The 10,210-nt window shown below is 40.4% G+C and overlaps 1 protein-coding gene across 3 annotated transcripts; it reads right to left on the minus strand.

The window, feature by feature from the left end:
* Nucleotides 1-6,990: 6,990 nt before the first annotated feature.
* Nucleotides 6,991-9,979, minus strand: LOC103939736 (probable beta-1,4-xylosyltransferase IRX9H). Of its 3 annotated transcripts, none has more exons than XM_009349851.3 (4): nt 8,858-9,979; nt 7,943-8,192; nt 7,628-7,844; nt 6,991-7,317 (listed from the first exon to the last, which is right to left on the minus strand). In XM_009349851.3, exons 1-3 carry the CDS (start codon nt 9,661-9,663, stop codon nt 7,671-7,673), a joined length of 1,230 nt encoding a protein of 409 aa, XP_009348126.2. In that variant the 5' UTR covers nt 9,664-9,979; the 3' UTR covers nt 6,991-7,317; nt 7,628-7,670. The 3 variants fall into 3 exon arrangements, with proteins under 3 accessions (XP_009348126.2, XP_009348125.2, XP_048437499.1); XM_009349850.3 differs by having other exon boundaries at nt 6,991-7,381; XM_048581542.1 differs by lacking the exon at nt 6,991-7,317 and adding an exon at nt 7,421-7,510.
* Nucleotides 9,980-10,210: the final 231 nt, after the last annotated feature.

Below are 10,210 nucleotides of genomic sequence, written 5' to 3' on the forward strand. Positions count from 1 at the left end.
TTTCTCGGCTATAGTTTGCAACACAAGGGTTACAGGTGCTTGGACATTCAATCTCATCGAGTATACATATCAAGACATGTTTTGTTTTATGAGGATCATTTTCCTTTCAAAAGCACTTCTCAGTCACAGGGTTCTGCCTCATTGGGCTCTGACTCCAATTCCTCTTCCTCATTTACTCTTCCCTTTCCTTATTGGGATAAGCCTCACTCCTCACTCTTGGACAGCACTGCTCCCTTATCTAATGCAGCTCCGTCTTCCCTACAATCATCTCCTCATATTTCTCCTTCCTCGCCTGTACCTGCTGCATCTCCAGTCTCTGCTGCATCTCCAGTACCTGCTGCTTCTCCAGTACCTGTTGCCTCTTCCGTCCCTGTTTCATCCTCCATTCCTGTTGCTTTTTCTCCCCCTATTATTCCTACACACACACACCCTATGATCACCCGGTCCAAAGCTGGGATCTTTAAACCTAAGATTTTAGCTGCTACCAAGCACCTTATTGACACCAGCACCTTTGTCCCTACTACTTATGCTCAGGCTTCCAAATATGAGCATTGGAGACAAGCAATGTTTGCAGAGTATCAAGCCTTGCAAAGTACTGGTACGTGGACTTTAGTTCCTTCATCTCCCAATCAGAATATTGTCGGGTGTAAATGGGTGTTTCGGATTAAGAGAAAACCAGATGGTACCATTGACCAGTACAAAGCTCGTCTTGTAGCTAAGGGGTTTCATCAGCAAGAGGGGGTTGATTTTCAAGAGACATTTAGTCCGGTTGCCAAGCCCGTTACAATTCGGATTTTACTCACACTTGCTGTTCAACACAACTGGTTTCTAAATCAGTTAGATATCAGTAATGCCTTTCTGCATGGCAATCTGAAGGAAGCAGTCTTTATGCAGCAACCACCTGGATTTATTGATCCATCAAAGTCCTCCTTTGTTTGCAAACTTACCAAGTCTCTCTATGGTTTAAAACAGGCTCCCAGAGCCTGGTATGACAAACTTTTTCATGCTCTCAGCTCTCTTGGTTTTGCAAATTCACAATCTGATTCCTCTCTCTTTGTTCAAACACAGCCCTCTCTGGTTATAGTCCTTGTGTATGTCGATGATATTCTTGTGACTGGTCCAAATGCTTCTCATTGTCAGGCCTTCATTCAAAAATTGAGCAGTTTATTTCCTGTCAAGGATTTGGGTCCCCTTCATTTCTTCCTCGGGTTAGAAGTTCACAGAACCTCCACTGGCCTATTCTTGTCTCAAGGCAAGTATGCTCTTGATTTACTTGTTAAAACAAATATGGATGGCTGCAAACCATGTTCTACTCCTCTTGGATCTGTTAAATTGGATCACACTGGTTCTTTACTACCCAATCCTAAGGAGTACAGATCCATTGTAGGTGCCCTTCAATATCTTACTTGGACAAGACCAGATCTCTCTTTTGCTGTAAACCAAGTATGCCAATTTCTCCATTGTCCACGCGAACCTCACCTTCAAGCAGTCAAACGAATCTTGCGATTTCTCAAAGGTTCTATTACTCAAGGTCTGTGGTTCAAGCCAGGTCCCTTACACCTTACAACTTTTTCGGATGCTGATTGAGCTGGCTGCCCTTTTGACAGACGATCAACCAGTGGTTATTGTGTATATCTTGGTCCCAATCTGATTAGTTGGAGTGCAAAGAAGCAACACACTGTTGCTAGATCGTCCACAGAGGCTGAATATAGGTCCCTTGCTCACACAGCTGCTGAATTGACCTGGATCTGTAAACTGTTGCAGGATGTTCTTTTTCCTCTTAGGCAGGTTCCTAAACTCTGGTGTGATAATGTTTCTGCCATTTCTCTGGCTTCTAATCCAGTTTTCCATGCTCGCACAAAGCATGTGGAACTTGACTATCATTACATTCGCGAACTTGTTTTAGCAAATCTGATTCAGGTCCTTCATATCAGTACTCACCTTCAGATTGCTGACATTCATACCAAGGCCCTGCCTAAGGCCAGATTCAAGCTATTGCAGTCCAAGCTTTCTCTCGGTGATCCTCTGCTTAGCTTGAGGGAGGGTAAAGGGACACCTCATCATTAGATATTTTTATGTTTTAAACAGCTGTAATTTGGTTGTAACTAAGCTGTGTTATTAGATGCTAATCTAGTGGTCATTAGTCACTAAGGTTATTTAGCAAAGTGTATATATACTCAGTTGTAATTTCTTCTTCATTAAGAAAACAGAAATACAGAAAGTATTCTTTCTATCTCTGTGTACTCTTTCAGGTCAACGTGTCTGTATTGGTTGTTGACATGGCTAGGGGACAAGTGATGTGCTATATGTATTGACTGCAGGTGTGGAGAATGCCAAACCTATGGTTTGGATTCCTGAAATGCGCGTCACAGACACAGCCACATTCTTTCCATGTATTGTTACAGGTATCACATCATTGTCTTTTATATAGAGAACTCCCCCTTTCTTTCAACTGGTGAATTTACAGCTCAGTTTCCTAATTCCTATCTCATTTCCTTGCAGCTACCACCCCCGCAACTTGAAAGCGCTCTGAACAAATATGTGAACCTCAGAGGTCCCCCTGCCGCTTATGCTAGCCAGCCTATAGCGTAAAAGCTTCACTCCATAGGTATACTATTGCGCATCTGGTTGACTGTCAACTCTATTTCATGGAGATTACAACGTGTTTTGGCAGAGCAACTTCTATTTAAACTTACTGCATGTATTTTGGTGGACCAACACTTGCCGACCTTGGTCTAGAAAATGAAACACATTTGCAGCAACCGCATGTGCCACCATCGTTTTACCCTACAGACACAAGCTCATCAGTTCATGGAGCGGACTCCAACGTGATAATTACAAAGCAACACTAGCTCATCAATTCATGGAGTAACTCCTACGTGGTAATTAGAAAGCGTTTGGACGCTCAGAAGTGACCGGCTATGTACGGTACAAATTGGGACATCTGATATTTGAGAGCCACAAATGTGGGAAGGAAGATGTAGATTGACGACGTATATGGCGTCTGATTGCTTTCGGGTATTTGATCGCTGATTGGTGGAACCTAATGATGAATCAGTCCGGCTGCATAGGAAATATCAGTTCTTCAGAAATACAGGCAAGAAAGAAAAAGGAAGGGAAAAAAAAAAAGAATGTATGCATCTGTATTTTATGATTTATCCTTGTAAATTTTGATTCTCCAATCTAATACGAGGACAGGTATAAATTTTGGGTCATTAAATAATAGGCTCCTGTAAATTGTAGTTGTATTTAATTTTTTAGTTTAGTTCATATTCTTTTGGTACTTTGTTCCTTTATTTCTCCAGAATTATAATTATTTCTTCGAGTTTTGATGTAACATTAACCATGTTTGGTTAAAAGAAACTGAAAATCATCAAACAAAACGTTCCTAGTTCTGGGTACCAAACTTTTAAGTTCACCCAACAAAAACGTCATTCTACTTCCTTATTTGCCCTTTAATTTTTTCTATTTGATCTTGATTGTTGTTTTCATTTGATTTATTCAATGCCAAAAAATGCCAAAAAGGTTTGTGGAAATCATGTAACAATCCGTCCCAGAATTTACGTAACGGAAGGGTATTTTCGTATTTTCAATTTGGTTGGGTTTCATTTGTTTTAAAATATTGCTTTTTGGTGTTAAATGGTGTGCCTAAGCCCTGATTTTGATCCCCTGGCTCCCCCCTCTCCTTGCCTGCCACGTGGCATCCCACTTCTTCCCTCCCCAAAATCTCTCTCTCTCCCTCCCTCACCTTTCCTGGTTCTCTCCATAACTTTGCACTTTCTCTCCCTTTATCTCCGATAAGGAACCACCATCATTCCTCTTGATTCCGACCAAGGCAGTCCCATAAATCCTTATTTTGAACTCTTGGGACATAGGGAACACGACTACATCCTCGTTTGCATTGTGAGAGCACCATTTGAGTGATCTGCCATTGAAGTCGAGAGCTTCAAGCTTCCATTTCTCAAACCCAGGTAAGGTTATTGCTCTATTCCGTTCGTTCGAGTTATTCTTGGGTTGATGTTGTGTTTTTGAGTTGAAAACCAAAGGTATCTAACTCATCCGTGCATGCTCTTCCCCCTTCCCAATTTCCGATGGAAACCCGACGGCTATCGAGCCGAAGTCTAGCCGACTCCGGCCACCTCACGGTGTGTCACATGTACGAATCTTTCCCCCTCTCTCGTATTTTCATTTTAGTAAGAGGATCGTAGGGTAGAACAGTGAGACGGCGTCCACGGTGTGTCATATACGTTTCTTCCTTGGCGATAAATGGGTCGGCTCGCCCAAACCCACATATTTCAGGCCTTTTAGGCCAAGCAAACTAAGGCCTTTGGCCCGTTGAATTAAAAGCCCAACCCAATTAGCCTTTAACCCAAAACCCCTTTGGACTTAGCCCTTGGGCCGTGCAGAACTCGGGCCTTAAGCCTGTTAACCCCTTTAACCCATTGAACCCTTGGCCCAAACCTTTGGGCAAGGTTTTCAGGCCCAAACCTTTGGGCAATGTTTTCAGGCCCAAACCCGAAGCCCTTTAAGTTGAACCCAAGACCCAATGTAGAACAGGCCCAACCCTTGGGCAATATAATCAGCCCAAGCTCGAGCCCACTTATTTAGGCCCAACCCCGAACCAACCCAAACCCTTGTGACTTGACCCAGTTGACTTAACCCAACTCGGTTGACTTGACCCAAACCAGTTGATAAGTCAACGCTGACTGTTGACTTTGACCGTTGGCCGGTCAACGTTGACTTTTTCGAGTTCGGTCGGGACAATTCCTAGGCTAATTTTGATGTCTTGGATTCGTTTTTGATGTCCGTTTTCTAAAATTCAATCTTTTAATTATAATTTTATTAATTGGACCCTTTATGTGCTTAGGTGCATTTATTAGCGGCGATCCCGTCATTCCTATTTCATACGGCTCTTCGACGACAGAGTATCTGTGAGTGGACCCCTTCTAAAATGCATGTTTTGATAATAGAAATGCATACATGAAAAACATGATTTAATGGTTACGTTTTATGAGTAAATTAGATTTACACTTTATGATTATCATACTTTAGTGAGAATATTTTGGAATATCATACTTTATCAAATTTATGTTCTTTATAGTATATATGATGGATGACTATATACTATTTGTGAACATGTTTATACACTTCTTTGTAGTATATATAACGGATGACTATATGCTATGAAGATGTTTTTGAGATATATGTATTTATGTTTGGAAATAGTATATTCTATGCTTTTGTGCTTATCTAATGGTCATTGTTTTGCCTACGGGTGAAGATACTTGTATTTTGGCTTTGGGCTGGGAGATATAGTTGTTTGTTTTGGGTCGGGAGATATAGTTGTTGGCTTTGGGCTGGGAGATATAAATATTGGCTTCGGGTCGGGAGATATTAGTACTACGGGCGATTATGATACCATTACTTAGCACACTATATATGATATATGTTTTATGAAGGTTTTATGGCATGCTAGGGTTCTCAGAAAACCTATTACATAATATGCTATTGATTTTTCATAAAACTTTGAGGGTTAGTATGTTGATAACTGTTTCACTATTATATATATCAACTTGGTCCACTCATGTTTGTTTTGTGTCCCCTCACGACTTAGAAGCGAGGTGTATAATCCCCACGTCAAGGCATTCCCACATCAGCATCTTCGAGTCCTCTTGGTGTAGGACCCATCTCTTGTTCATTTAATTTTATATTATTTCTTTTTAGTGTTCTAGTTAGTTGTATTCTCTAAACAAGTTCCTAAGTTGCATATTCTTTATATTTAAAATGTACAAGTCTTATTATATCGGTTAAAATGTACAACGTGCCTACCTTGGTGTTTGATGAATATCAGGTTCGGACATGTCAAATCATCGCCTTTATTTTAATAATAATAAACTTGTTGATTTAATCATTGACTTATTAACCAATTGAAAATTAAGTCTTTATATTATTTTTTGAAAAAATGAGTCCCCAAAATCATTAGAAACTGCCAATTTTACCACTGCCATTAGAACATCTCCAATAAAGATGTTAAATTTAGATTGTCAAATTTCAATTAAGAGCTGACATAGCACTTTGAATGCAAATGCTAAATTTTCATTTTTCCAAACGATGAGTCAAATTATTTTTTTATTATACATTCTAGGTCATATTGTTATAAAAATTGTAAAAAATTGTGCAAATTGGTCTGGGTGCATAATGTGATTGGTGGATGTGAGAGCCATTTATTAAATAATTCAATTGGAAAGGATTTGACGTTGCTGTCAAAAGAAACGCATGGGATGGGAGGCATCAAATCCACATCAGATAAAACGCATCGGTTGGAAAAAGTTTGTTTCTTTTTTTTATCCTATTTGGTACTTTTAGCATTTTTTTTTTTTTTAGAGATGATCTTAGATTTTAAAATTTTCTAATTAATTCTCCGTTAACTTAAGACCTATTGGTATAAAAAAAATGCTGAGAATTATTTTTGTGTTTGGTAAACATTCAGTTTCAGTTTTTTTTCACAATTTTGGATGAAAAAACCCAAAAACAAAAAACTGCAAAAACCATCTTTGAAAAAAAGATTTTTTTTTCACATTTGTTTTACATAAAAGTTTACCAAACATTATTATATTGCTTTTTTTTTTTCAAAAGCACTTTTACAAAAATGTTTACCATACACTCTGCTACTTTATTTCACAGCTGCTTATTCTCATAGCACATCAGAAGTAGTTTTTTTTCAAAACACAACAATACCAAACCAGCCCTAAATCATGTGATTTGTTCATGACTCATAATGCTGTGGCCTTCTTTTAGCCGTTAAACTTATCAAAATAATATCTCTCGACATATTGATGTGTTGCATGAGGGTGACACTGAACCAACTCGTCGTTATCTTAACGTGACAGAAGACCAACTTTTTCTTCATGTCATTTCGTGTCTTATTAACTGGTAATGTAAGAAAGCCACATGGCCTTCAATGGTTGTTGAATTTGAATGTGTCAAGTATTTCAGGAGAAATTGCACTTTTGCTTTGCTGGATTAAAATTTGGGTACAATACACGGCCGTCTACATCACAGAGTATGGAATCCATAACAAACCTAACTAACTCCCACCTATTTCGGCGAGCTGTACTAACTGTCGAATATTAAACAAATTTCAAAGGAAAATGAAACGACACCGAACACCGGGAGATCTTCAACAAAAACGAAATTTCGTTTCTGTCAAAGAATATCATGCACAGGAAAAAAAAAAGAAAAAAAAAATCAACCACCATGAATCTTCGGTTTGTTTGCCATCGCCAGCCGAGTTTTTCAGGCTTGTTAGTGCTTCGACTGTACCAAAATCAAGCAACGATCCGTTCAGCGGGCGGAGAAGCACCAACATGAAATTCAAGAACTGCCATAAAACAAGGATGTGTATATATATTAGATCATTTTCTCTACAAGGTTAAAACGGTGTTTATGTTGTAAACTACGGCATTAGAAGCGGTCTTCAAGTGCCCTAAGAGGTTCTAGTACATGCCCTCTGCCAAAACGAAGGGTTGAACATTTTGATATTTTTCGTTTACAGATAATTGCTGACAGATACAACATACGAGATAGAGGAAAGCGTGACAATCTATTCAAGAGAATAGTTTCGTACCTTTCTCCAGCTATAGGCATCAAAATTGCAGGGCTAGTGAGTTCTATCGTTCAATGGGGAGAACAACATCTAGGTTCTGCGGAAGTTGCCAGCCTTTGGGATAAACAAGAGTATGAGCTTCCAAATGTAGATGCCAGTTCATTACTTTTGAACAGCCGGCTGGGGTACCTTCCATTTGACTCTCATCTTCCACAACTTGTTCTATAAAAGTGGTCTCCTGAAGATGAAAGGGGAGAGAAATGTCAGTGCTTGAAGAATACAATGTGTCATTGCAAATGATAAGTACGAGAAACTTTCAGATGATATGACCCGTACTTGGAAACCCTCCTTCACTGTATCTAATTGTCGAATTGAAGCAGAAGTGGGGCGGTGCCATCGCTTTGGATCCCACAATATTGTGCTATTAAAAGCAAACCCTGACATATCAACATGAAACCTACGAAGCCTCTTGCTTTTCTCATTTGTGTGCCATCCAACTACTTGGCTCCCATTGCATACTGGACCTTCCAATATAGCCTTGTTTTTGCTTTGCCATAACATAGCAACAGGCCAAGTTCCAAACCGGCTTCAAATCAAATCGAAACACAAATCAGCTACAGAGAAGAAAGGGCGGGCAGGGTAGCATAGAATCCATAACGAAAAAGTTAGACATTTATGAAACTCTACAAACAGATCAAGTCAAGAACAGCACAATAGCACATAGAGATGCCAACTCGTAGACTTGGAGAATAACAAAAATGGAAAAATGTACATGAGACTGGTAAGCTGTATATGTTCCACTACCTAAAGTTAGTAATACTGGCAAATTGCACATCTTCGTTTGAAGACGAGAAGAACCGAGTTTAAACTGTTAAACAATTTGACAAACAAAAAACTGCGAAACAATTATTCCGAAGCCACTTGATTACGTAAATGTATCAAAAAATGCGAATTCAAACCAAATGCAGTTTAGTGAAGTGAAAGAGTGGCCAAGCTATGCATTTCTATGTATTGAAACTATATGGGCATAATCGAATGCGAGGATCAACAAGGAAGACATGACATCTAAAATGTAAGCAGACCCATGTAGCTCCAATTGTTAAAATTGCAATAACAGACAAATTTGGAACCGAAAACCCAAGAAAACCATCATTCGAAAACAAGCGTATGAACCAAAAACAAACACCACCAACGGTAAATTGTGACTGAAAATGATCGAAATGAAGCTCAATTTCGAAGATAGGTAGATACCTAATGTCTCTCAAGCGATCAAACAAGTCGAGGGAGTATATATTATCGTCGTCGGCGAAGTAAACAATGCCATCAAGCCTATGCCGCTCAATGTGCTCCAACGCAGTGTTCCTCTGATAAACACCTCGCTCATTGGTGCTAGTCGAATTGTTGCCACACACCAAATGCCGATACATCACGCCACTCTTCCTCAAAATCTCCGCCGTCTCCATCGATGCGGTGTTAGTTTCCACCACAATCCATATCAGTGGCGGAGGTACAAGCCCGAGCAGCTGCCCCAACCTGTTTAAGAAATAGGCCTGCAGTGCGTGGTTGTACGTAGGTGTCACAATAATCAGCTGCTTCCTCGGCACCAAATCCACACTCCTCTCCACGACGCCGAGGCTCACGTCGACGACGAGATCTTCCCGCCGTTTCACGGCCGGATCCGCGTTGTCGGTGTCGAACTGGACATTGACGTGGGGCGGCTCGATGTCGAAATTGCTGCGACCTCGAATCTCGTCGTCGTCAACGTGACCGAACGGTAATAGGCCGAGTAAAAACCCTAAGAAGAAGAAGAGCAAGCACCTGTAGAAACCTCGACGCCATTGCTGGCCCTTGCGATTAGGCAGGTGAAAGAGAACTCCGGCGATGAAGCGCCGGACGTTGACGGCGAAGGCGAGGATCACCGACGGGAAAGGCGGAGAGTATCTAGAGCTGGAGAGAAGCTTCTGCGACGGCGACGGCACTGAAAATGGAGAGCCGGCGCCGTTCACGTACGGCCGGTCTCGGAACGCCGGCGATAGAGTTCTCCGGATCGACGCCATTGATCGATCTCCTATAAGAATCCCTCAAGATCTCCACTACATGATCGAAATCACAATCCTTTCCCCAAATCCACAGATTCCGATTCGAAACTCCAAAATTTTTACAAAAAAATTGAAAAATTGGGGAAAGTGAATTCGGGTCAGACTTTGACCGGAAATGGTAATCGGATAATTTGCAGTGGACTGAGGGAGTGTACGGACGGGAGAGGATCGGAATGTCAAAGGTGTAAATACGGAGGGGTGAGGATCGGAATGTCAAAGGTGTAAATGCAAGGATTTTGAATTAATTTGGACCTGGGAAGTACTTTTTTCGCAGAAATGGGAAGTGGGCTGTTGTTAAGCACTTTTGAGCAGTATGCGTCGGTCTGCCATTGAGGATTCAACACGTGTCCAGCTGGGGTCAAATGTTTCTGCAAATGCGTATTTTACCTTAGTTACTGAATTGTTGTCGGAATAATCAATTAATCATGTGGTAATTATTACGTAAATTGTTTTTAGTTTTTTAGTTTTTATTTTTTATCCAAAAAATTGTATTTTGGTTTGATAT

Source organism: the organism of the source record quoted next, unplaced genomic scaffold (genome assembly GCF_019419815.1).
Source record: "Pyrus x bretschneideri cultivar Hongxiangsu unplaced genomic scaffold, Pyrus_bretschneideri_v1 Contig17, whole genome shotgun sequence".
Classification (NCBI taxonomy): domain Eukaryota; kingdom Viridiplantae; phylum Streptophyta; class Magnoliopsida; order Rosales; family Rosaceae; genus Pyrus; species Pyrus x bretschneideri.